The sequence below is a fragment of the Lolium rigidum genome, chromosome 6, assembly GCF_022539505.1.
Source record: "Lolium rigidum isolate FL_2022 chromosome 6, APGP_CSIRO_Lrig_0.1, whole genome shotgun sequence".
NCBI lineage: Eukaryota > Viridiplantae > Streptophyta > Magnoliopsida > Poales > Poaceae > Lolium > Lolium rigidum.
In genome coordinates this window covers 88129667-88157247 of record NC_061513.1, presented here as the reverse complement: position 1 = coordinate 88157247, position 27581 = coordinate 88129667, and the positions used below count along the sequence as shown (strand labels likewise).

At 43.4% G+C, this 27581-nt stretch overlaps 2 protein-coding genes across 2 annotated transcripts; both read left to right on the top strand.

The window, feature by feature from the left end:
- Positions 1–443: 443 nt before the first annotated feature.
- LOC124668590 (probable LRR receptor-like serine/threonine-protein kinase At1g51810) lies at positions 444–6859 on the top strand. The gene is made up of 12 exons (XM_047205700.1): positions 444–537; positions 831–1398; positions 1679–2172; positions 2520–2664; positions 2997–3068; positions 3154–3219; positions 3296–3376; positions 4493–4662; positions 4778–5013; positions 5170–5299; positions 6050–6109; positions 6192–6859. Exons 1-12 carry the CDS (start codon positions 444–446, stop codon positions 6857–6859), a joined length of 2784 nt encoding a protein of 927 aa, XP_047061656.1.
- Positions 6860–8126: 1267 nt separating this feature from the next.
- Positions 8127–15743, top strand: LOC124668686 (putative leucine-rich repeat receptor-like protein kinase At2g19210). Its single transcript, XM_047205777.1, has 12 exons — positions 8127–8232; positions 8445–9012; positions 9288–9790; positions 10240–10384; positions 10684–10755; positions 10842–10907; positions 10979–11059; positions 13455–13603; positions 13711–13946; positions 14062–14191; positions 14934–14993; positions 15073–15743. Exons 1-12 carry the CDS (start codon positions 8127–8129, stop codon positions 15741–15743), a joined length of 2787 nt encoding a protein of 928 aa, XP_047061733.1.
- The last annotated feature ends 11838 nt before the right edge of the window (positions 15744–27581 follow it).

Below are 27581 nucleotides of genomic sequence, written 5' to 3'. Positions count from 1 at the left end.
CTCATATCAACCTAGTTCGGTCGGTATGTGCAGCGTCATGGAACTGGTATTGCAATGTTTATCCTGTGACCACACATTTGCTACGTTTTTTTTACTTTGGGATGGCAAACCGGTTCAGAGAGGCATCGACGGCCATGGCGTGCTTGGTTCGCCCAAACAAACACCAATTCCTCGGCTCGAGCTGCGACTCGCTATCGCGCTGGCCTGCAAACTGAACTCTATGTCAAGCTGCACTTTCTTTCCTTTTAATGTATGCAAGATGCATTCATTTGAGCAAAACGGTTTTTTCTTCTCTGCATTGTTAATCCAGCGCCGAGTCTGTGTCAACCAAAACACTAACAAAATACCCATTACTAAACCGTGGTTGTTGTCATCCTCTGCTATATAACTGCACAAGTCGTCTGTTTCTTGCTTCAGACATCGCAAGCACCAAATAACACCAGATGGTGATCAGCTTCAGTACAAAGCTAACATGGACCTTTGCTCTGCTTCTTGTCCTGGTCATGATGATTCAAGTCCGAGCACAGCCTCCTCCAGGTAACGCATGTCATATCCTCCTAGCTTTTCCCTTCTAGATCCTGCGCCTTTTTAAGCTCTGCTCCATCTGCACACACAGTTCGGTTTACTTCAGCGTGCACCTTCTAAGGTCTCGCTTTACTCAAATCTTAGAAATCAACAAATTATTATCTACTGCAGGTCTATCTTTACTGAAATCTTAGAAATCAACAAGTTATTAGCTACTGCATGTCTAGTCGCAAATGCCACGATCATTGCTTAGTAGATCTTTAACTTCAAACACATGAAACTATTGAATACTCTCTGTTGTGCAGGGTTCATAAACATCGACTGTGGATGGAGAAACAGTAGCGGCTATGTCGACAACGCCTTAGTAATGCCATACAGCTCTGATGGTGATTATGTTGAGGGCGGCCTGAACCACGAGATTTTACCAGAGTACATGGCTGATGCAGGCAATGACCAGCAAAAAACCCTGAGGAGCTTCCCTGACGGCCCAAGGAATTGCTACACACTGCCATCCAACAGCAGCAAGAAGTATCTATTGAGGGCCACATTTACTTACGGAAACTATGATAAGTTGAACAAGACTCTGGATGGGTCGCTGTTTCTGTTTGGGCTCCATATCGGTGTCAATTTCTGGGAGGCGGTGAACTTGTCAAATTGGGATCCATCATCCACGGTATGGAAGGAGGTGATCACCATTGCTCCGAGCAACTTCGTGTCTGTCTGCCTGATAAACTTCGGTTCAGGGACTCCCTTCATATCTTCATTGGAGCTGAGGCCACTACAAGATACGATGTACCCTTTTGTCAATACTTCTGTGTCCGTCAGCTACTTTCAACGGTACAGATTTGGCAACGTGGCTGACTTTATCACAAGGTGAGACAAGGCTGCCATCCATAATAGTTCTGGATTAGATCTGAATTATGCCCGTCAATGGTTCTAAATTCAGTTCGCTAGCTTAATGCATTTAAGAGTGTTTGCTACTTTGTTTTCTGAATCCTGCAATTGCTTCTAAAGAAAACTATAAGTAAATCTCAAGGCGCTAAGAAGTTGGGATTGCTATACAACATATCAAGTGCATTTAAGTAAATACCAAAAGATTAGTGTACTATGCTAGCCATTTATCTAATTTTCCTTGTCTTTGTGTGCAATGAAGATATCCAACGGACAACTACGACCGCTTCTGGCAGAGCTGGAGCTACACGACATACCCCTGGATCAACCTGAACACTAGCAGGACAGTGCAGAGCCTCCCTGGCAATGACGATTTCAACGTTCCGTTGGCCATCATGCAGAAAGCCTCAACCCTAGACACGAACTACTCCTTCATGGCCATTGACGTGGCACAGGGTCCTAATCTAGATGCCAAGAGCCTACAGCTTCTCCCGATCTTTCACTTCGCCGAGATCAACGGAAGCAACCCGAACAGGAGGTTTGACATCTACAGCGCCCAAGATATGTTGTTTCGAGACTTCTCCCCGTCGCGATTCCAGGTGGACAGCATGTACAAGGGTGGGCAGTTCCTGAAAAATACTTACGCGTACTTCTCCTTGAATAAGACGGCCAGGTCGCGTCTTCCGCCGCTCATCAACGCGTTGGAGGTGTACTCGCTTGTTCGAATGGAGAATCTCACCACTGACTCCGACGATGGTAAGATTAATGTATATACTGCATGCGCATTAACAATTTTGTCAGTAGCAGATTCACATTTGTCAACTAATGCCAATGTGCTATAGGAAACCGTAGCCTAAGATTAGAATAGCTTGTTCCGCACCCCCTAGTATAACAGTAAAAAATATAGTAAAATCGTCACAAAATGTAGTAATTATAGATTTGTTTCAACATCCAGGTCACAATTTTACTATATTTTGTACTATTTTACTAAGGGGGTATATAATAAGCTATTATATAATCAATGATATTGCAACTTCGGAAGGTAATCTTATACACCTACTTTATGACATCCATTTCGTTTCCAATGACTCTTGTTGTTGTAGTCAATTACATGAAAGAAGTCAAGGCGCACTACAATTTGGCACGAACAAGCTGGAAAGGAGATCCATGCTCCCCAAGAGAGTATTCCTGGGAAGGTTTGACGTGCGACCACTCTAAGAGCAACCAGAATCCGAGGATTGTCATGATGTAAGAACATAACCAGAACTTCGCAACTCAATCTTTTAAACCACTGTAGTGCATTGAATCAACCCCAAGCAATTTAGTGCTCCACAGAAGTTCACTTTTGGTTTACATGTTGTTCCAGATATGTTCTTGTTTTTTATCTATGGAGAAACTCAGTCATGTGTCTTACTGGCTAAGATCTTGAAAACACAGCTAATTTACTTATCTTGAAAGCAAATGTAACTTAGTATAAACCTGAAGCACAGAATGATGTTTACAAAATCTTAAATATACATGTTAGCTCGATGCTACCACTTAACTAAGATGTCTTGTATTAAATTGACTTGTTTTTGCAGAAATTTGTCTACCAGTGGACTCGGAGGTGGATTTGCCATATCATTCATGAACATGACATCACTAGAGAACTTGTAAGTAGTTTCTGCTGCGTAATATTGATGGGCTAGTGAGATCACGTTGATGTCTTTTGTGATTCTAAGCACAAAACATATACAGGGATTTGTCACACAACAATTTGACGGGAGCTATTCCAGACTATCAACTAAAATCACTTAAAGTTCTGTAAGTTTCTGTGCTGATTACATCTGTGATTTGATGATATACATTTTAGATGAAGGATTTTAACTATTGTTTTCAGGAACTTGTCAAATAACAAGCTACATGGACCAATCCCTGATTCTATTCTTCAAAGAGTTCAAGCCGGTCTGCTGGAATTAAGGTTTGGCATTCTTCGTTGCACAGTTCCTTACTACATTGTTTGTTATCAAACTAAACAAGTATACCTAAAAGGCATAGGTTCAAGCTAAGTTTGGTTATCATAGGAATAATTCCAGGTTTAGCAATAATACACTGGAAGTGCTTTGATTAAACGCATCTGAATTTGCATTTCTCTAGCCACTACTTGGTTAAAAACATACTTGTGGCATGGCACACTTTTCTAGAACCATGCCACAGCAGCCCTGCTTGTCATATACATAAACTCTTGGCAACTTTTACAATATTATGGGTAATTTGTGTGCCACAAAAAGTATGTCAAGACTGGAAAGTGGAAATGGATCCTGGGTCACTTGGAGCCCTTTAATTTTAAAGATAATCTGAGATCTCAAAATACTCTGAAAAAAATGTATAAGTACATATGGATGGGTAGTATGCACATGCCAATTTCCACCAGTAGATAACTGCATCATTTGTGTAGACTAACAAAAGACAAGTACACTGATCAAAATAGTACTTTTTTGCTTTTGCAAAACAGCAGAGTTGCCTTTTTTGCAGAGCCTACAAATTAATGTAATATTTAATAAAAAATTATATACATTTAGACATATCCATACATATCCATGCATACTAATTTGAAATATTGAAAACCTTGGAAGGATCATTTTTATTTAAAAAAGATATCAGGCTCAAGTAACCCGGAGCCAAAATGGTTCTCCCTGTCAATACACACAGTTCTGCCTGCATTTAATATCCAAACATGCCCTTAAAAACATGTACTACCATCTTGTAACGAGGACACAAAATGATGCTCTTGACGCACTTTTGCATGCATTTTCATCAATCCAAACATGCCCTTAATCATATGTACTAGCAGCTAGTAACTATAAGTGCTTTATCATCTATGGGCTTTCAAAATGAGAGAATGATAAGGACCTAGTAGCTGCACGTGATTTAAAAACAATGTGGTTTGTTCACGTGGAGGGTATAGTTGTTTAGAAGAACTATTAGCAGGTTAGTCGTGTTACAAAAACAGAGGCGTGTTATAATCATAACTTTGTAGAGAAACTGATATCTTTACAGCTGATTTTTATGTATGTTTTTCCTAATATGTCACTAGATTAGAAGGCAATCCTGTATGCTCAAACGTCAAAGATACGTACTGTTCATACAAGAATGAGAAGAAGAAGAAGAACACCACACATATCTTGATCATCGCGGTGATAGTTCCTGTGGTACTGATATCCCTCCTAGTAGGAATGTGCATACTCTGGAAATTATGCTGGAAAGGTAAAACAAAATTATACACTTTAAATTTACTTCCATAGATGCAAGGGTGGTAGACATTAGACTGCAATTTCAAACCAAAAAAATTTATGGGAAACACACCCTCTTCACTTTGCAGGGAAGTGGGGAGACAATGAGGATTATGCACTGTATGAAGAGAAAACTCCCCTACATATTGACATCAGACGGTTCACGTACGCAGAGCTGAAGCACATAACAAATGACTTCAAAACAATTGTTGGAAAAGGAGGTTTCGGTATTGTTTATCATGGCATACTGGACAATCATGATGAAGTGGCAGTTAAAGTGCTTATGGAGACATCAATAGCAGAGTCAACTGACTTCCTCCCTGAGGTATAACACAAAACCAACTAGGCCACACCATTACATTCTTCAAGACAAAGTTAAGTCCGCAAAGACATATAAAGACATTTCCACATTCCATATTCAATAAAATGATGCATCAAGCTTCATCTTGAGGATGTTTGATAACTATAACTGCTATCGCAGGTGCAAACCTTGTCCAAAGTTCATCACAAGAATCTTGTGACTTTAAAAGGATATTGCCAAAACAAGAAGTGCTTGGCACTTGTTTATGACTTCATGCCAAGAGGAAATCTTCAACAACTTCTAAGAGGAGGTTTATTTCTTAACTTTTATTAATGTTTCTGTCAAGCATAGCTGACTTATACAACAAATCCAACTTGAAGTTGCAATTAGTTTTCTCTAAGTTGTATTTTGATGCTACAGAGATCATTTGTACTCCCTCCAATCTATAATAAGTGTTGTGTTTTTAGTTCAAATTTAATTAAAAATGAACTAAAACCGTGACACTTATTATGAATAGGAGGGAGCACTTTAATTCAATAAAATCGAATGATTCAATTAAACCCAAAATCGGCTCAATCTTCAAAACAAGTTGACCAATTCGGGTTCTACCTCCTCCAAAACCAACAACTACACAGAAACTCAGATGCCAGCAGCTTTCATTAAACAATTGGGAATCACCTGCTTTTAAAATTTTATCAATATACTGTGCTCCACTGCATAACATAAAATTTGACATGTGTCTTAATTTTAAGAAATAAATTCTAAAATCAAACTACTGTAGCTTTGAAATTGTACTGTAATCAGGATTTCCGTGTTAAACTGAATTTCCTTGTTAAAGGTTTGGTTTATTTGATTGCCTAAACTGGTATTCCTCCTAGTCTATATTTGAGTTGGCAGACCTAATTTCTTCTTAGATATGCACATTCTTAATGTCCTCACCAATCATTGTGTGTGTAACCATCATTTGTCAGGCTAATTTTCTGCAAAACTAACTGGTATCTAATATTTATGCTACCATGCACGTAACAATTGGCACTTAATTTGGTGTTTATTGGTGCAGGAGATGACTATAGTTTGAATTGGGAACAACGACTTCATATTGCAGTTGATGCCGCACAAGGTCCGCAATTGAATTGTGTGTTTCAATTTAGACCATGTATGTATGTGTATGTTGACAAATTATAACTTCTCATAAACTACAGGACTGGAGTATTTACATGAGTTATGCACCCCATCAATAGTGCACAGAGATGTGAAGACCCCCAATATCCTTCTGGACAAGAATCTAGTGGGGATAATATCTGATTTTGGGCTTTCACGGGCTTTTGATGATGCTCACACACACATATCTACTGTTGCTGCCGGCACTCTTGGCTACCTCGACCCTGAGTACCATGCAACTTTCCAACTCACTGTCAAGACAGACGTTTACAGTTTTGGCATCGTGCTCTTGGAGATCATCACTGGCCAGCCCCCAGTACTCCTGGACCCTCAAAGCATCCACCTACCAAATTGGGTGCGCCAAAAGATAGCTAAGGGAAGCATTCACGATGTTGTAGACAAGAGGCTGTTGGATCAGTACGATGCCAAATCCCTGGAGAGTGTGGTAGACATTGCCATGAACTGTGTCGAAAAGGTATCCATCGACAGGCCGACCATGACTGAGGTTGTTTCATGGCTCAAAGTGTGGCTGCCAGCGGTTTCAGGCGACAAGCTGTCTGCTTCTGGGACCCCTCGTAAGTACTCCATGGACACTGAAATTCCAAAGAAGTTACTGTCGATGGTTTCTGGTGTAAGCGACGAGGGGAGCTCCTTCCAGTCTGGTTATGGTGGTGGGCTGACAGAAATAAGCAGGTTTTCTGGACGGTGAAAGGAAAATGCCAACCAACTTATTGTTGGAGCTGCTTAGACAAGTTTGGCAATTTGCTCAAGTGTGTTGACATTAATTGTTCATAAACTGCAATGCAGTCATTTTCAGTTTCTGAATTTTCTTATGTACCTTTCTTGGAGTATTATGGGATTGTATGGGCTAGGGGTATTTGTTGTGTGAGCTTCTGCATTTAGCTCAAGTAGTTTTCAGCCATGAAACATTCTCTTCCATGTGAGAACTCGGTTGAATTATACATTGTTCGTGCGGTCTATACTAGTAGACCAATCCTAATTCCTAAAACAAGTGGTCTGCTTAAACATTCCGCCATCTACTACCCAATCTCTCTCGCAAGGCTGCGGAATTAGATTAAAAAATACGTGTTCCTTTTACCAAATCAAATCATTGCGGAGTTCTTCCACTATCATAAAAAATCATGCTAGATGGAGCCACTATGCAAGTTGGCATCTAAGCTATGGGGAATCTGATGCAATGTAAAGGCAGAAATGCGACCACATGACATACCTAACCCTGACCGCCCGCCGCCAGCTACCAGTTCCTCGGCCGCTCGCTCCAGTGCCCCTTCTGCCTCCGCAGGGGAATAGCGGAAGGCCTGAGATTGGGTTTCACGATCGGCGTCACTGTGGGAACCTTCTTTTTTTTTTTTTTGGAGCATCGGGCACTGTGGGAACTGGGGAGGTAGTAGGAGGCGAAGAAGTGGGCCGGGCCGGGCCGGTCTACTTCTTGATTTACAATGCGCGTGGTCTCTCTCGTTCTTATGTCAGCCTGTTTGGTCATGCTGGACTTTGGCGCAGCATCGTCGAAATGGTCGCGTGCAAATTGTCCGTACTACTTGTCCTTCTTCCTGTACTAATAAACTACACTTCGCTAGGTTTCTTTTAAGTTTAGCACAGCGGACTTCGTTATCACGCTGATGGTAGTACGCGCTATGCGTAGTTGCCCGATAGCGCGATAGTTGACATGCAAGCTCCTTGGAAAGTTAAATTTCTTTTCTTTAAACAAATGCAACTCGCCTATTTTTTTTTCAGGACCAGGTAATTACCAAATGAAGAAGCAATCCTTATGTATCTTCTCTGCTTCTGCCATTCAACCCATTACTAAAAAAAATCACTATTCGGAAAAAAAAATCTTTTGTAAAATATCCAAATCAAACTCTGCTAGTTGTTTCTCTCTGATATATAACTGCACAAGTCGCTCATAGTAGGTGTAGGATGTCCTTGCTTCCAAACATTGCAGGAACCGGAGTACCATGGTGATCAGCTTCAGTTGCTCGGCAAGTACAAAACTGACATGCATATTGGCGTTGCTGGTCATCCTGGTCACGACGATTCAAGTCCACAGCCAGTCTGCTTCTGGTAATGCATATCCTACTAGGATCCTGCGCCTCTTTAAGCTCTCTGCTTCATCTGCGTGCACAGTTCAGTTTACTTCAGCACAGAACTTAATAGATCTCGCAAAATTGAAATCTTGGAAATCAACAAATAATTAACTGCTGCATATGGTACATATCGTGGTCATTGCATAAACTTGAAGCACACAAAACTGATACATACTCTCCATTATGCAGGGTTCGTAAGCATCGATTGTGGATGGACAAACAGCAGTGACTATGTCGACAACACCTTAAAATTACTCTACAATTCTGACGGTGACTTTGTCGGCGGTGGTCTTAACCACGAGATTTTACCAGAGTTCATGGCTGGTGTTGCCAATCACCAGCAACAAACCCTGAGGAGCTTCCCTGACGGCTCAAGGAATTGCTACACACTGCCATCCAAAATCAGTAAGAAGTATTTATTGAGGGCCACTTTTACTTACGGCAACTATGATAGGTTGAACAAGACTCTGGATGGGTCCTTGTTTCTGTTTGGGCTCCATATAGGCGTCAATTTCTGGGAGGCGGTGAACTTATCAAATTCGGATCCATCAAACATGATATGGAAGGAGGTGCTCACCATTGCTCCGAGCGACTCCGTGTCCGTCTGCCTAATAAACTTCGGTTCAGGGATTCCTTTCATATCTTCGTTGGAGCTGAGGCCACTTGAAGATGCAATGTACCCTTTTGTTAATACTTCTGTTTCAATCAGCTGCTTTCAACGGTACAGATTTGGCAACGCCGCAGACTTTATCACAAGGTGAGTCAAGGCTGCCATCTGTACTAGTTTTGGATTAGATTTGAATTATGCTTATCAATGGTTTTAATTCCTATTGCTAGCTTGCATTTTAGAGTGTTTTGCTACTTTATATTCTGAATCCTGCAATTGCTTCTAACACAAAGTAATAGTAAATCTCGAATGCAACAAGAAGTTTGGGATTGCTAGATCCCATAGCAAATAACTTTTAGTAAAGAGCAAAAGAGTAGTGTACTGTGCTACCTATTTACCAGTTTTTCTTTATGTGTGCGATGCAGATACCCTATTGACAATTATGACCGCTTCTGGCAGAGCTGGTCTTTGACAATCGACTACTCCTACCCCTGGTTCAGCTTGAATACCAAGAACGTAGTGAAGAGTCCCCCCAACAACGACGCCTTCAGTGTGCCGTCAGCCATCTTGCAGAATGCCTCAACCTTAGACACGAACTTCTCCTCCATGGGTTTCAGCATAGCAGAGGGTCGCAATCTCACCAATAACCTGCAGCTTTTTCTCCCGATCTTTCACTTCGCTGAGATCAACGAGAGAAACCCAAACAGGAGGTTCAGCATCTACATCAACAATGTTCTAATGTTCTCGGACTTCTCCCCATCGTTATTCCAGGTGGAGAGCAAGTACTATAGCGGGCAGTTCATGGAGAACGCCTCTTCATACGTATTCTTGAACAGGACGCCCAGCTCGAGTCTTGCACCGCTCATCAACGCGTTCGAGGTGTACTCGCCTGTTCGAATGGAGAATCTCACCACTGACCCTAACGATGGTAAGATTAATGTACATGCCCCACGTGTTTTACACATTTGTCATGTATGTGTGTAGCATGTTCACATGATCATGATGCAGTTGCCAATGCTAATGACCGAGGTCTCACTATCTAGACACCTGAAGATTCCCAACTCCATTTGACACTGTCACGATCTTCACTAAAGTAATAGGACCAAGTTTATCAACCAACTAATTCAGTTGCAGACTCAAGTCCAGAGTAAACAATCTTCTAAAGATCAACTAAGCTAGTGTGCCGTGGGAAGACCATTGTCGATAAATGGATCAGTACAATTTAATCAGTTATACGAAAATATAATATTTGCAGATGATGGTGCAACTTCTTAAGATGATATTTTCATCTTTTAAATAAATATAAATAGTCATACCCAATTTATACAGCTTCCTTATGCTGTCCATATTTGTTCCCGCTGTCTTCTGCTGTTGTAGTCAATTACATGGAACGAATTAAGACGCACCACAATTTGGCACGAACAAGCTGGAAAGGAGATCCATGCTCCCCAAGAGAGTTTTCCTGGGAAGATTTGACTTGCGACTACTCCAAGAGCAACCAGAATCCAAGGATTGTAACAGTGTAAGACATAACAGGGAGTTCAATATTTTTTAACCTTTGAAGTGCATTGTACCAACTCCAAGAAATCTAACGCTCCACAAAAGCACCATTTTGAAGTGCTGAACATATGTGCTTGCTTTATACATAAATCACTATAGAGACACTTAGCCACATGTCATACTGGCTTAGATCTCGAAAACACAGGTAATTTAGTGCAAAACTGAACCACACAAAGATATTTACATGATCTTGAAAGTACTTGTTATCTCCATGCTATCAATAAATTAGTAAGACCTTTATTAAAATTAGTTGTTTTGCAGAAATCTGTCTACCAACGGACTGACAGGTGTAATAGCCGTATCATTCATGAACATGGTAGCACTGGAAAACTTGTAAGTGATGCCTATCACATGATATTAGTGCCCTAAATGAGATTCTGTTGACATCTCTTGTGACCCTAAGCATAAATCATTTTTAGGGATTTATCAAATAACAATTTGACAGGAGCTATTCCAGACTATCAACTAAACTCACTCAAAGTTCTGTAAGTCTGCTGATTACATCTTCGGTTGCTGATACAAATTTTAGATGAATGATTTAACAATTATTTTACAGCAACTTGTCAAATAACCAGCTCGATGGACCAATCCCTAATTCTATTCTTCGAAGATCTCAGGCCGGTCTGCTTGACTTAAGGTTTGGCATGCGCAACTGCATGATTCTTTGCTGTCTTTCTTTCTCTGATCAAACTAAACAACTACAACAGAAATGAAAAGTCTGAAATGCAACACCCTTTAAGCATATAACGCAAATGCATAGGCTAAGAAACCTTTGATAATCAAAGTTTGATCCATACCCACACTTTGCCAAACTAGAATTACACAAGTTCGAATTTCTCTGGCCACTGTTTCGTTTGTGCAATATTTGTGACTTGCTGTACTCTTGTAGCACCATGCCACAACAACCCCACTTGTCAATATTGGAGCCACTTGGTTACAGGGCTAAAAATGATATACCTTTCCACAGATTGTTTGCCAAAGTTTCCTAAGGTTAATTCAAGAAAATTAGAGCCACTAGTTGGCAAGCCTAACGGCATTTTGCCACACGATATGAGTGTATGCAATGTGGGCCCTTATAGTGGCAAAAACCATCTTACCTAAAGTGTGGCTTGAACCAAACACTCACCTAAATTGGTCAAACTTGCCTAACCATAGGTGTGGTAACCTTAGGCAAACTTAGCCTCAAACCAAACAGCCCCGAACTCTTGCCAAATTTTGACTAAGTCATGGGGCCAATTTGGGTGCCGGAATAAGTGTGTCAACCACAGGTATGTGGTACGATGTATTAATCCAAACATGTCCTCAGTTACATGTACTAGCATCTAGTAACTGTAAATGATCTATCATCTATAAGCTTTAACCATGAGAGGCAGATATGTCTCTATTAGTAACTGCATGTGATTTATGAACATCTTAGTTTCTTCTTTTGTGTTGAGATATGTGCCGAATATGTGTACGAGTTACTAGATATGTGTCCTTGGAAGCACAATTTCCAAGGACCGAAGTATTTTGAAGTTGCTACTTATGCGTTGTGGGGTATATGGAAGAGCAGAAATGCAAAAAATATTTGAAAGGAAAATGCCAAATTTTCAGATGTGGAAGCTAGTCTTCAAGTTAGATCTCAACTTTGTTATTTGCAGGGTTAAGCGTGTGCATAAAGCGCCCCTAGCTGAGTGGCTAGGTTCGTTGTAGTATTCCACTTTGGTTATACAAAAAAGAGAAAAATAGTAGTTTTTTCGCCTCGAGTTTCTTTTCTCCCCCATGTAATCATGTGTAAATTGCCTTTTGGCGTTTATTAATATAGAAAATACCATAGTGGTTTTCCCCAACGGTTTCACGGTAAAAAAAGAATATGAGTACGAGTTGTGCTATAGTTGGAGTTGTAATTAGCGGTAGGTTACGTGTTCGAGTCGAACTAGTGTAACCTAGGCCTAATATATAATGGCGCCGCGGGGTAGCCAAAATTGACTACACAAAAGGTTGAGACACAAGATCACGAGGGGACGGTGTGACGCATGTGGCAGGGGTGGCCGCACCGGCCGTGGCAGCGGTGGTCTAATGCGTCTGTTAGCCTGACAGGTTTGTTGTCGATTGTACTATGTTGATTAGTACATGGGGAGGAATGCTCGTTAAGCATGCCCAGGGATATAGGTAAGATTGCTGAACCTCGTTAACAGTGGCGGAGCTTGGAACAAATAACTGGGCGGGCCAAGCTAAGCAAAGCTAATTTTGTAGGCATTAGTCAGCACTGGTACATGTTTCATATTGGTTTAGAAAATGCATATATATCTCAAACAAAATAAACTGTACAAGGAAAATCAGCTTTCAGGTCGAATATACTTCTAGAATCTACAATGCCATGATTGCCATCTCCATAGGTGTATTTATCGCTCTTGAGAATGGTGCCGTGAAGTAAAATTTGATGGAAGTAAATTACCAGCGTGGTCTTACAGTTACAGCAAAATTATAGAGGATTCGGTGTGCTGGGTCGACAGTTCATCGTCTGGCATGGGGTTTGGGGGCTGGGCGCCCTCGTTGGATCGGCACCGCTAATTGCTGCTGGAGGCTCGCGCTCGTCCTTAGCTGAATCGAGCCATCGATGATGCTCGTGCATTATTGCTGAACCTCAGCGCTGCTGCCCTAAACTATGCCATGGCTGCCGAGAATACGAGACAATGAACTGAATCACGAACGCTCAGGGGAATGGACGGCTGCGGTACTGCTGGTGGGCTCGGCTTACGCGTAGGTATTTATAGCTTTGCTCCAAAGCTGGGCGGGCCATGGCCCGGTTTGGCCCTCACGTAGCTCCGCCGGTGCTCGTTAACCAATATAGGTGCCATGTTGTGATTGCTTGTCCTCATATGACCAATTCCGCGCCTCCAACGGTAACATTTTACATTGTATAGATGTTCAAAAGCACTATTAGCAGGTTTGTTATGTCAGAAAATGGATGCATGCCACAATTACAATTGTATAATAGCTAAGATCTTTTGTGCTGATATGTTCTACATATCCTGGAATTGGGTCACTAGATTAGAAGGCAATCCCTTATGCTCAAAATTCAAAGGTGCATACTGCTCAAATAAGAAGAAGAAGAACACCCTCACCATAGTGATAGTTCCTGTGGTACTGGTATCCATCCTAGTAGTGATGTGCATACTCTGGAAGTTATATTGCAAAGGTAAAACAAAGCCCTACACTCTAAAATTCCTGCTATCAATGCGGTGGTAGACACTAGATAGCAGCTTCATACCTTACTTTCATGTCAAACACAACTTTACTTTGCAGGCAAGCTAGGAGATCATGAGGATTATGCTATGTACGAAGAAGAAACTCCCCTGCATATTGACATCAGAAGATTCACGTACGCAGAACTGAAGCTCATTACCAACGACTTCCAATCAATCATTGGAAAAGGAGGTTTCGGTATTGTTTATCATGGCATACTGGAAAACGGCAATGAAGTAGCTGTTAAGGTGCTTGTGGAGACATCAATAGCAGAGTCAACAGACTTCCTCCCTGAGGTATAACACACACCAACTAGGCAAAACCTTACTTTCGTCAATAGAAGGAATACAATAAATCTGCACGACAACTAAAAACAGGATGCAATGGGCCAAACCTTGTCTGCTGCTGCAGGTGCAAACCTTGTCCAAAGTTCATCACAAGAATCTTGTGACTTTGGAAGGATATTGCCAAAACAAGAAGTGCCTAGCACTCGTTTATGACTTCATGCCCAGAGGAAATCTTCAACAACTGTTAAGAGGAGGTTTTTCTCAATACTTTCCTCAAAGTTTCTATAGGGAATAGTGCAGTTTTTTACGATCACTAACTTGTATTTCAATTTTAACAGACCCCAATTGCACTTTTAATTCAATAAAATCAACGCAACCAAAAATCTATTCAGCAAAACCAATTCAGAGTTTATTTCCTACAAAACCAACAAATACTCAGAGATCGACCCATACACAGACAGCTTTCATTAAAAACTTGGGAACCACCTACTTTCCATTTTTACCAATACACTGTGCCTCTCAGAATGATATAAAAAATTGAGAGGACCTAGCCCAAAGTATTAGAAAAAACATTTAAAATCAACTTGGTCTGGTTTTGACATGTTAGTGTAAACAATTTTTCTCGTTACAACTAGATTTTCATGTCAAATATTCAGATGATTGCCTAGATTATAATTGTAATGGTAGTCAGAATTCAGAAATGTCTACATCCTTCAGTGCCAGTAAGAATAAACATCAAGAGACGTGCATATTCCAAGGATACTACAATAATTTTGGTTTCTTGTTGTAAAAATCACTCTAGTAAAGAGAAGGAAATGCAAAGAACTTTCAAAGATCAAAGTGCCTGTATGCAGGTTTAGATTGATGCTATGATTAATTGCTTGTGTAACAATCATTTCTTAGCTTGAAAAAATTCAAAAATTTGTAAACATAGTATTTGTGCTTTCATGAACATATGAAACAGCACTTACATTAAGTCATTATGTCTTAATGCAGTACATGACTATAGTTTGAATTGGGAACAGCGACTTCATATTGCTCTTGATGCTGCACAAGGTCCGTGTTTCAGTTATGTGCTTACCTTTAGGTCATGTATGTATGTGTGTGTTCAAAAAGTAATTCCAATGAACTACAGGACTAGAGTATCTACATGAGTCATGCACCCCATCAATAGTTCATAGAGATGTGAAAACCCCCAACATCCTTCTGGACAAGAATCTGGTGGGGATAATATCTGATTTTGGGCTTTCTCGTGCTTTCAATGATGCTCACACACACATATCTACTGTTGCCGCTGGCACCGTTGGCTACGTCGACCCTGAGTACCATGCAACATTCCAAGTCACTGCCAAGACAGACGTTTACAGCTTCGGCATCGTGCTTTTGGAGATCATCACCGGCCAACCCCCGGTATTCATGGACCCTCAAACCGTCCACCTGCCAAATTGGGTGCGCCAAAAGATAGCTAAGGGCGGTGTTCACGATATTGTTGACAAAAGGCTGTTGGATCAGTACGACGCCAATTCCCTGCAAGGTGTGGTAGACCTTGCCATGAACTGCGTCGAAAACGCAGCCATCGGCAGGCCGACCATGACCGAGGTAGTGTCAAGGCTCAAAGCGTTGTTGCCAGCAGTTTCAAGCGAAAATCAGACTGTTTCTGCAACCCCTCAACCTGGGAACCCCATGGATACTGAAGTTCGAAGGCAGTTCCAGCTGAGGATATCTGGAGCGAACAACGAAGGGAGCTCCTCCCAGTCAGGTTATACTGGTGGGATGTCAGAAATGAGCACCTTATCTGGACGGTGAAAGGCCAATGCCCTACTAAGTTATCTTTGCATCTGCTTGGGCAAAGTTTGGCAATTTGCTTACCGGTGCCGTCATTTGGTTGTTTCTGTACACTGCAATTTAGTCACCACCACTAGTGCTTTTTAAGTATGAATCATCCTCCTCTAGGTCAGAACTCGGTGGTTTATTGTTGTCAATCCTAAAACAAGTGGTCTTACATACTGCTGCTTAAGAATTCCCCAATCACTCTCCCAAGGTTGTGGATTCAAATCACTACGTACTTGTTTCTTTTACCAAATCCTCTGAGACTGAGCATTTATCACAAAATTAAGCGCGTTGGTATTATTACTATGTGAGTATGCGCGAGTTGGTACCTGAGCCACGCCGGGAATGCAACCACATGACATACCTAACCCTCGCCGCTCGCCGTCAGCGGGCAGTTCCTCGACTCGGCCGCGCGCCGCAGCACTTAATCCGCGCCCTCCTGGAGACCCAGGTCGATGATGCTGGGGCACCACTGCGGGAGAGTAGTTGGCTCCCCGGTCGATGACGGTGGCGCCGTGGCGCCGTGGCGGTCGGTTGTTGGGATGCGACGCGGGGCGGAGGAACCCGCGTGACGGTGAAGAGGCCTACGGCCTTACGGGCCTGCGCAACGTTAGGGCCGGCAAGAGAAGCCCAGAACGGCCCTGCGCACTGAGCGGAGTTCCCCTTCCACAAAAGAAAAAAAATGAAATTATTCCATAATATTACCTCCACTTCCAAATATTATAGAGACTATAAGGGTAGAGAGCCAACTAGACGCCAAGCGCGCTTCACCGCGCCGCCTGCAATTTGTTTGGGCATTTCGTGACATGACTTGCATCTTTATTCGGTTGCGCTACCATCATAACACGTTTAGTTTTCTTTGCCCTCTAAGTAGCCCCTTAATTCAAAGTGATATATGTTGTACGTATGCCCAAAAAATTGATGCAATGATTATCAATTACACCTTCGGTTGTACGATATTTCAATGTATCTAACTGCTGCTAATCTTTCTATTCTTAATAGTTGATCTCATTTTTCTTCACATGCAGCCTATCCACCTCATCAAGCATATTTGAGCAATCATAGCTTGACATGTGTCATCAAATTGCCACTCCAGCTAAACAAATATTACTTCCTAAATAATTGCCCCAAGTCATCCTTTGATGTTTCTGTTTCCTAATTTATTGATCATGCAGCAGTAATTATCTTCGCGTTCTGAAACTGAAAAGACACCTCTCCACATTCCATAAATCGCTCCACCTCCCACCTCACGATTTCATCTCAACTCGCAATATGCTGCTCTGGCTTCTGGCTATACGTCTGCTTCCTCGATCCTACAAGCACCAATCGAAGCTAACGTAAATAGATCTCTCTGTTGTTCCCTTCGACATCCTCAACTGTGTCGGCAAAATCATCGACAGATTCTTCTCTCGGATCGACACCACGAACGATTAACTACATCTTCAGCCACAGTTGTGGTGATATCCGAAAGTTTATTTATGTATTTTCTAACCTCTACCCACTCAGCATACTCTACGTCGCCCCTTGCGTCTGTGTGTTCAATTTGTTTGAACGGATTTGTGTGTTTACATTGCAGTCACGTGTGCCCACTACATGATTTCTCATTGGTTTTTGCAGATCTCATTTGGAGAAGTTGGTTATGCTTGGGTAGGTGTTCATGTAAGCAGTGGATACATTGATAATAGATGCCTGAATTTTTTTACCTTCTGTTTTGCATTTTCAGGTCCACTATTGCTGATTCACGTCATGCACATTCAGTGTATAGATGCCTGAATTTTTTACCTTTTGTTTCGCATTTTCAGGTCCACTATTGCTGCTTCACGTCATGCAAATTCGGTGTTTGATAAAATTTCAAGCCTCCAAAACTTGGCGTGTTAGAATTGATTTCTGTTGCACATGGCAACTGTTGATATTTCACGTCATGCACATTCAGTATTTGATAAAATTTACAGCCTCCAAAACTTGGTCTGTTAGAATTGACTTCTCTTGCACATGGTATATCCTACTGTTAGATCCTCAAAATTTCAGCAACACGTTTGCCTAGGCACTTACCTGGTTGTTAATTTGTACAATTGGATCTATTACAAGGTCCAATCTTCTTCTTCTTATTTGTACGCTAAAATTCCATGTCATCTTAAGGCATTGGTTCAGTCTTCGACATCGTGCATAAGATTTGTGGTCTGGAAGGTTAGTTCTCCCATCCATGGATATAGTTCAGCTGATTTATGTGTATGCGAGGTATTTACTGACTTTTAAGTTTTATTTACTGACTTTTAAGTTTTTCAGATGTCGCCTATCTCTTGAATATGAGAGATTCATGCACCTTGGTCAGATAGCAAGGTGGTGAGAGCGAGGTGTCCAAGAAACAAGGCGAGGCCAACTCTATCAACTAAATCTGCAAACTACGGTTTCAGCGAGAGTTGTGAGTGCAACCATCTTTACTATCACGCCATGGCCACTGAGATCACCCAACAATTCACTGTTATTTTTAAACGCCTTTCTGTGCACACATAAAAGTTCAGGTGCAAGTACTAGACTTTTATACTTTCTCATGTTGGTACGATAAAAAAATACTTTCTCATGTTGGGACAATTTCTACAACTTTGGCGTCCGGTCTTATATTTCCACTTTGTCACAAATTCTAACAATGATTAATATTCATCTTCCAACTTGCATCAATCCACTGGTGTATCAAATATTCTCCTCCATCCTAACATTTCAGTAGTTTTCTTGCAGGGATAATCTTTCAATAATTTTTGTGTACTATGGAGATTTGGAGCAGTGCAAGGAGACTATGTCAATCTTCATTTATACCGAATAGAAATACTACGAGATTTTTCTTTATAAATGATCTATTTAAACATCTTGATTAAGTTCTTCTGGTATTATCAACCCAGCAAAAATATTGTTTTGAGTACTTCTCTTTATATTTATTTATATGGTACAAGAATTATATACCTAGATGTTACAAGATATCATTGATGGTGCTTTGGCCCTCAACACCTCTCTCTAAGGGCAAGGCTTTGCCACACTCAAAGTCGAGTTACTTGGACCAACTGGCTCAATGTCACTCGAACTCAGGATACACATTGTCAGCAAATCTCAACCACCCTATGTCGTTCCCCAAGGCTTCTTGGCCCTAGCGGCATCATCGTGGATGGGTTCGATGGTGGTGGCATCTCTTTTGAAAAAACAAGAGCTGTCCAACGGCCACTGCAGCTTCATACATGGATGAGCGTCTTGGGGATGTGTCTGTTGTTCTTGAGTTTCTCCTGCGTCATTTATAACACAATATCATAGTGTAATCATTCTGAAGGGTACTATACCGAACATGTGATTTTACTATGGTAGTATAACGATTGCAATTGAACACTTGCTGTAAAACTTTCCCGCCGCAACGCGCGGGGTATCATCTAGTAGTTTAAATGGTTCAATACAAGGCAACATATAAGAGATTTGTAGTAAAGTATAATGATTGATCCACATGTAACGGGAAAGCTTCATATTCTGCTGAATCCAACCAGAACATTTAAATAATGTGTTTACTCAGAAAGAAAATATTTTTTTCAGCGTGCATTTACATAATATATCACACAAGTGACAAATGTCTACCAGATTTAATGCATAATTTTGCATTTACTACTGAAATGGCAAACTTCATCCGATGGAATAGCTGCCAGACAGATTCATAATATAAGGCAACCAGGGCAAATGCAAGAGTTGAAGCGTTTGAGCCAATTTACAACATGAGCCAGAGGAAAGAAATAATTTACATGTATTTGATGCATAGTTTTTGGTACTGCTCAGAAAAGCTGTATCAAACGAACATGAAGACTAATCAAGCTTAGCTTTTAGATATTGGTATGCAGCCTTCTTCAATGAGCAATGACACAGTCCTAGCCATCGGTGCCCAAATCAGTAGCAACAATGGGAAAATTGGGAGAGAAACTTATCTGCTCAGCGACAATGATGAAGCCTTTCCTCAATGAGCAATGACACAGTCCTAGCCATCGGTGCCCAAATCACTAGCGACAATGGGAAAATTGCCCAGCGACAACGATGAAGGACCTCTCATTTTTACCCATCCTTCTCATTCCCAGCAGCGCAACGAACTCACATGCAGTAGAGTGACGCCCTATTCTCTTTTCCTTGCGCACTCTGTGGAAGATATGTGCCTCCTCTGTTGGTCCGTATCTTTTCACCCAGTCAATGCCTTCCTCTCCTCAGAGCTGCCGCAGAGCCGTCCATCCTTGTTGCTCCTCTCCACAGGCTAGCTCCACGACCCCTAACCCCAGCCTCGAGTTCCTCCCACGGCGCCTCGACGACCGTTGGCTGTCTGCCTGAGCAACCCCTTCACGGCCACTCAAATCCCACATGGAGCAAGATGAGGCCGGGCAGGTTGCTCCGCCGTAAGGGAAACGATGTGGTTGGGCCTCCAAGGTGCTCTCTTTAGCTCTGTGTGCGTTCTTCGATGTGTGGCCATCCCAATGAAGCACCGCGTGACATCTGGGTCGAACACACGCAAGCCCACCATCGAGCAGCAAAACAGTTGCAGGGCGGCAGCCAAGGAGGCAGACACAAGGCGGTGGCAGATAGCCTCAGGCCCTCAGAAGACTTACAGCTGACCAACATTTACAGCTTTACACCTGAGTGGCATACATATCATGTGAAACCACTCTCCACAACATGTTGCTAACAACAATTTTATAGCTTTCTCAAAAAAAAAGCGTCAAATTTATAAGACTCCGCTTGCTACAGAACATTATTTGCAATCATGCATGGTAATACAGAAACACTCTCACATGTTGCTGGTTTGACCTTGCGGGTTCAGAAAATAAACTCTTGCTTTTGGACCATCACCATCAGCCAGTAGTCCAGCACACCTGAGTGGCATACAAATCATGGTACCTGTGGTATTAATTCTCAACGCTGAGAAATAATTTGGGGAAAAAGTAGAAAAAACAGAGGAATATATCATTGCAGCTAGTTTATTCTTTCTTACTTGGTACAGACGACTACAGTAAGAGATGAAAAGCAGATGGTAGTGGTAACCAACCGTATCATTTCACAATTAAGAACTGCTTCTGAAATCTGAATATGAACGGCAACAATTTTTAGTAACATAACATTATGCTATCTGAACATTAATTGTCGCTAAAAGCTCAAGATCAAACTGCGCCTTACATTTAGAAACAGATGGTGAATTAAATTTTATTTTTTATTGAGCCTTGGCTGCTTTTATATGGTATGCATAAAGCCATATTTTTCTGATAGTGTCGAGGATAAATAATATCTAGAAACCAGTAAGTTCATAACTTGCCACCCAATAGTTTCTATGATATCCTGGAATATAATTATTACTATATGTATTTGTATTCCAAGCCTTCTTTTCATGGTTAATCTCATTGAGCATATAAATTTATCAGGACTTTTAAGTACAGCTGCTAATTTGCAAAAAAAAAAGTCATGTACAGAAGCAGGAAGGGAAAATAGGTCTTCCAAGTAACAACCCCAGTTTCTTGCGTTGACTAACAGATTTAATAAGCAAATGAATAAGATTCTTGAAAATACTACTAACTGACGATGACCATCGCAATCTTGATGAGTAGTTGGGCGAGATCTCTTCGTGAATATTGGTCTTTTCGAGAAAACGCAATAGACTATTGCGTTTCATTGCATTGAAAAGGTAGAGTTTGAATTTACAAGCCTCCTAGGAAGCCACCAGCGAGCCAAAAGAAGAAGGAAAACAAATCAGTGTACATCCCAGGTTGTTGGCCAAACATCCCTTAGGCCCTTGGCCCCAGCGGTAGCCCACATCCTGGCCTCATCCTTGATCTTGTGAAGCAAGTTTTGCACAGAAGGTGTCGCCCTATCGAAGACGCACTCATTCCTATGCTTCCAGATCATCCACGGGGTCAGCAGGGTGACGGTGGCGAGCCCCTTGCGCATTGGTTTCGGCAGGTCTCGTGTGCGTCGATCCACCAGTCGGTGAGGCTAGCCTCGCCGCTCGGCACTTGACAAGGCAGTCTAAGCCAGGCCAGGACCTCATGCCAAACTTGCCGGGAGAAGGGGCAGGTCATGGTGAGGTGGTGCATCGTCTCGGGTAGCTGGTCACAGAGCACACACTTGGCATGGTGCTGCAGTCCTCGGCGTGCCAGGCGGTCAGCGGTCCAGCATCTGTCCTGTGCTGCAAGCCAATGGTGAAACTTGACGCGCGGCGGCGCCCAAGTCTTCCAAATTAACTTGCAGCTCTGGGAAAGAAGCGAGCCATGGAACAGGGCCTTGTAGCATGATTGCACGGAGTAGACGCCGTCGGGAGACCACTTCCAGACGAGGCGATCGCTGTCGGCGGTGAGCTCTGTGTGGGCGATGGCTTGCCAGAGGCAGAGGTATTGGCCGACCTCATGCACGCCCAGCACACCGCGGATGTCTCTGGCCCAGCTGTTCGCCTCAAGCCCGGCTGCGACTGTCGTGGTCTTGCGTCGTCGCTTGGGGACGCAATCGTACAGCTGCGGCGCAAGCTCGCTGACGGCACGCCCCCCAATCCATCGGTCCTCCCAGAATAAGGCAGTCCGCCCATCCCCGATGGTCATCAAAGTGGACGCGAAGAAGACCGCACGCTCTGCTGCCGGGAAGTGCAGGTCGAGGCCGTGCCATGCGCGCTGGTCATCCGTGCGGGAGAGCCACTGCCAGCGCATGCGAAGGGCGAGGCCGGTTCGCTCCATGTCGGGCACACCCAGGCCACCGTGCGAGGTAGGTCGGCAAACACGATCCCAGTTCACGTGGCAGCTGCCACCATTGGCTTCTTTGCGGCCCTCCCAGAGGAAGGCACGCTGAATCCGTTGCAGTTGCTTGAGGATCTTCTTAGGCGGATTTAACACCAACAGTTGGTGGAGAGGGATCGCACTTAGCACAGCTTTGACGAAAGCGAGCCTCCCAGCCTTGTTCATGAGCTTGGCCTTCCAGGTGGGCAATGCAGCCGCCATCTTAGCAACGAGAGGCTGCAGCTGCGCAGCAGTGGGGCGGCGAATCGTAAGCGGAATCCCTAGGTAGGTGAGGGGTAGCTCGACGACGGGGCAGCCCAGTAGCTCGATCGCCGGCGCTAAACTGTCTGTATCGCAATTCAGGAGGGATGTAGAGCTCTTGCCAAAATTGACATGTAGCCCGGAGGCGTGGCCAAAGAGCTCGAGAATCCCCTTGATTGCGGCCACGTCGCTCACCGTCGGGTGGCAGAATAAGATGACGTCGTCCGCATATAGAGAGAACGCCGGGATCTGGCGGCGGGGATGGAGCGGTTGCAGGATTCCCGTGTCAATGGCGCGCTGAACCAGGCGTCCGAGGGCATCGACGGTGAGGACGAAGAGCTGGGGCGATAGAGGGTCGCCCTGCCGTAGGCCTCGCCGGTGCCAAATGGGCGGTCCAGGGTCTCCGTTTATGAGCACTCTTGTGCTGGAGGAGGAGAGCAGGATGGCAAGCCAATCGATGAACAGGTCGCTGAAGCCATATCCGTGCAACACCTCGAACAGGAACGCCCAGGACACTGTATCGAAGGCGCGCGCAAGATCGAGCTTGAGCAGAATGCGCGGCGCGCGCAGCTGATGTAGCAGGCGCGCGGACTGCTTGACCAGCACGAAGTTATCGTGCAGGCTCCGCCCCGGTATGAACGCGTTCTGATTAGCGCTGATCAGCCGTCCGAGCTTAGGCGCCAACCGGAGTGAGAGCATCTTCGTGAACACCTTGGCGATCAGGTGAATCAGGCTGATGGGCCGGTAATCGCCGAGGGAGCTCGCGTCGGCGCGCTTCGGGAGCAAGGTCAACAATGCTTGGTTGAGGCGGTGGAAACCGCGGCCACGAAGCTCGAAGAGTTGCTGGAAGACGTCGACGATGTCGTGCTTGACGATGCTCCAACACGCACGGAGGAATTCCGCGGTGAATCCGTCCGGGCCGGGGGCTTTGTGCGCCGGCAGCTGCTTTACCGTCTCCCAAATCTCATCCGCCGAGAATGGCGCTACCAGGTCGTCCAGGTCGGCACCCGGCGCAAGTGAATATTGGTCTCATGTCTTGTTTCATTTGCTTGCTAAGACTATCACAACCAAGAGGGTTTCCTTCTAAGCAAGATTCACCAATTTTTATACAGTAATTTCTGCAACAACTTTCTGTTTGAAACCAAGTCACACCTGCTATGACTAACCGTAGTTTCCTCCTTATCAACGTATATCTGAAACCTAAAAGTATATAGCAAGAGGTAAGGTAAAGAGCTCAACCTCGTTAAAAAGAGAAAGAGAGATAAATAGCTCACGTTTGAAGTTCATACTGAGTATTGCCCATCCAGGTGGTTGACACAAACCTCAAAAATTACAGTGATTGTCACCTAATCAGAAGATAGAAGATGCATCAGGGATGAAAAAAATAGAGTTCTCACAGAAGGAAAGAAACCAACCCATGCAATACTCATGTGTTTAGTACTTCAGTGGAATACATACGGGTGAAAAAAATTGTAATACAAAACCAATATTGGCTCTTTCAAGTTTCCACGTCGTTTGCATTGAAATATATGCTATCATGCTAATATAATCGCAAAAGGCTCACCAAAAAAGAAAAAACATCCAGTGAATGAAATATCAGAGATAACACACAACAAAGAAGACCTAACTGAAAGAGATAAGCACCATGGCCAACATTTTAACTAAGTTGTAGAGAACTCTCACAAAGTAACAACTTGGAAAACAACAACCAATATGTTAATTTCTTCAAAACAAATTGCTTCACATAACTGTCAATGCTAAAGGTGAGCATTTTTCTAATCATAAAGTTTTGCACATCCAACTTAAATTTTCTAATCATAATGATCAACCTCTCTAACATGCATAAAAAGGCTCAGCTTAGCATTTTATATATAAATGGGGGAATATAAAAGGGTTGTGCAATGATGAATTTCTCTAAGCTACAAATTTCACCAAAACTGTAAGGGACACAAACATTATGTGAATGAAAACACAACTTCATCTCGTCGATTTTTTTATGTAAGTCCCACCAAATTGTAACAAAGTAGTTGGTGTTTGATTGCTTTTACAAAATCCTAGAAGCCAAAGAGATATAAACCAAGGGTTCACACCTGAATCAATCAACGAACCAATAAGGTTTGACACACCAGATAGGGATTGGCATTTAGTAACCTCTAATTTAGTAAAGGAGATGTCTAGCTGCATTCTGAAACAAAGGAAAACAACTAAAAAATTCAACTGCGGAGAAATTAGCTACCATTGACAGGGCATGATGTCAGAAAGAAAACTTATTGAGTATGAACCAACTTTTAAACTAAGAAGAGAAACCAAGCAGAAGACAAGTAACTAAACAAGCTGAGAAGTTCCTCTACGATGGACCTCCATGAGCTTAATTCTGCTTCAGGAGGTCTAGTTACAACAGTTTTAGTAGTGTAACAGATAAACCTTCAATAAATGTATGAGCAGACTGAAGATTAGTAATAACACCACAACTGTGACACTGATTTTTTTTCTACCTTCTAAGTTCTCTAGAACTGAAGAAAAAACAAATGCAAACTTACATACTATTATGCGATGTGCTCAACAATGATAATCAAATTAGTCAGTTAGGCAAATTGATATTGCTAATGTTAACTCGAACAAAAAGTTTAAAGGGCTGCTAGTTTTACAACAGTATTCAGGCTAAGTTACATATCAAAAAAATTAAGCAAACTTTAGATTAATAATGCTTTTCTAAGTAAAGATTAATGTATTATGCTACAGCCTACAACGTACAGATCCATGCAAATATTAATTCACAAATAGATTTCTGAAAAGATGGAAATAAACATCCATCTATACAAAATAAAATAGGCATGTAGATATATATCATCCAGGCCTTTTTTTAGTACAACCTGTATTGAGCAGAGATCATTTCTTGCTAGCTTTGCACAAACCTCAACTTGTTGCTTGCCATTTGAGAACTTAGTTTTTCACCAAATCAAGAAAAACGTACTACCATCAACCAAGCAACAGGGAAGATAATGTGGTTAATATGATGCACTGATACAACTAGAACTTGGCAAAACCTACACTGGCACACCTCTGGAAGATCGGAAATGAAACAAAGAGGCAAATGCGTACATAGTGAATGAAGGTGGAACAAAGCAAAATGAGAAAGGAGGCAAACCACTGTGGAGATGCATCAGGCATGTGCATGAAGGGACGGGTCCGAGAGCGGCGACAGGGGCAGCAACAGATGGTGAACGCTGGTGGAAGAGGAGCACCGTTAGATTCTTGGTCATCCTGCGGTTGCTCCAGTGGGTGGTGGCAGCTGGTGTGATCGTAGCCACGATTTCTTTTTCCTCAGCGCGCAGGTAGCAATCCATGGAGCGTCCCTGCTCATGCCGTCGGCTGCTCTTCCACGCCTCTTTCTCCACAGCCAGGTGCACGATTTTGGCGATCTTGGAAACTGGAGGAAACGGCGTCCCCCGTGCCACAACTCGAGCCTCGCCGTCACTGGTCTCAGTGGAGGGGAGAGTGACCGTCCTTGGCTCTGCCGCAATGGCGCCACCCTGTGCTCTGGCGAGGGTGCGGGATAGAGGTCTAGGCCAAGGACGGACAGGGAAGAGGAGACCAGCAAGGTGAGGGCGGCTACGACGTCTAGGGCTTGTCCAACCTGGGAGCCGCGCTATCAATGCCCCCTCTCCCTCGCCTTCACGCGGAAGATCTGCGACGCGGCCACCCCTACTGCATCTGCCCGGCGCCGACGTCTACCGCCATGACACAACCTCCATGCCCGCCAGCCGCTCCCACTATGTCGGCATCCTCCAGGGTGGACTCCGTTGGTGGATGAAGGCAAATACGGGAGTAGTCGGGGCGGCCACCGTGAACCCTATCCTGCCTCTCGGGAAGAAGATGGGAGAGCAGATGGAGATGGATATGATGGGTGGGAACTGGTCGCGTGGTCGGTGGACCATGTCTAGCTCACACCCACGATCCAACGGGGCCTGTGCTCCGGTGTACCCCCGGCGAACGACGTTCAGGTGGGATACCCGTAAGACATGGTGGACCCGTATTATCGGTGTATAACTATACTCCACGTCAGTTGCCACGTAGATGAGGTACGTATCCATGTCGATGACGGCCCCACAGCAGTATAAACACACTTTGGCCCGAAATTTACGTCGATCACGTGGATCTGTTGCCGGCGATAGGCGGTGGTTACGGGGGAATTTTTTTGAAACATTGCGTGTGCGCCATAGCTAGTCCTTAGGGTTTGGAAGATTTGTCGATCGGGAGGGAGACGGCAGGGACGAGTTGGGAGGGCAGGGCGGAGTAGGGCGGTTGCGTTTTGAGGGCTCAGCCGGCTTTCGTGGAGGCGGGACGCGGATCCGGCGACGACGAGGCTGGGCAAGGGCGGACGCGGGCGAGGATCGCACGGCGGCTTGAAACGTCGTTGATCAAGTCTCGCGTTCAGACGAGGCCGGCCGTAGGGTTGTTCCTCCTACTAGAGGCGGCGTTAGGGTTTGGCGCTCCGTGGTGGTTCTGCGAGGTAGTGGATTGTAATCCCTTTGCATGTTGATGATTTTTTTTTTGCAATGTACTTATTTGGTTCTTGGTTTGCAGAGGCGATGGACGTTTCAGATTTGAGTTCAAGTTTAATCGAGTACGATGGCGGAAATACAGATGAAGAGGAATTGGATTTTACGTCTGCCAACGAGAATGCACCACCTGAAGATGAACACACTTCTGGAGACGATGATGTCGACGAAAGTGTGAGTGAAACGAAAGTAGTAGTTTTATTTAGTACTTGCATGTAAGTAGTTAA

Coding starts and splice junctions, on each gene's coding strand:
- LOC124668590 (XM_047205700.1), top strand. CDS start 444: ATGGTGATCAGCTTCAGTACAAAGCTAACATGGACCTTTGCTCTGCTT. Junction 1,399..1,678: donor GTGGCTGACTTTATCACAAG/GTGAGACAAGGC, acceptor TGTGCAATGAAG/ATATCCAACGGACAACTACG. Junction 3,069..3,153: donor ATGACATCACTAGAGAACTT/GTAAGTAGTTTC, acceptor AAACATATACAG/GGATTTGTCACACAACAATT.
- LOC124668686 (XM_047205777.1), top strand. CDS start 8,127: ATGGTGATCAGCTTCAGTTGCTCGGCAAGTACAAAACTGACATGCATA. Junction 9,791..10,239: donor CACCACTGACCCTAACGATG/GTAAGATTAATG, acceptor CTGCTGTTGTAG/TCAATTACATGGAACGAATT. Junction 13,604..13,710: donor CTGGAAGTTATATTGCAAAG/GTAAAACAAAGC, acceptor TTTACTTTGCAG/GCAAGCTAGGAGATCATGAG.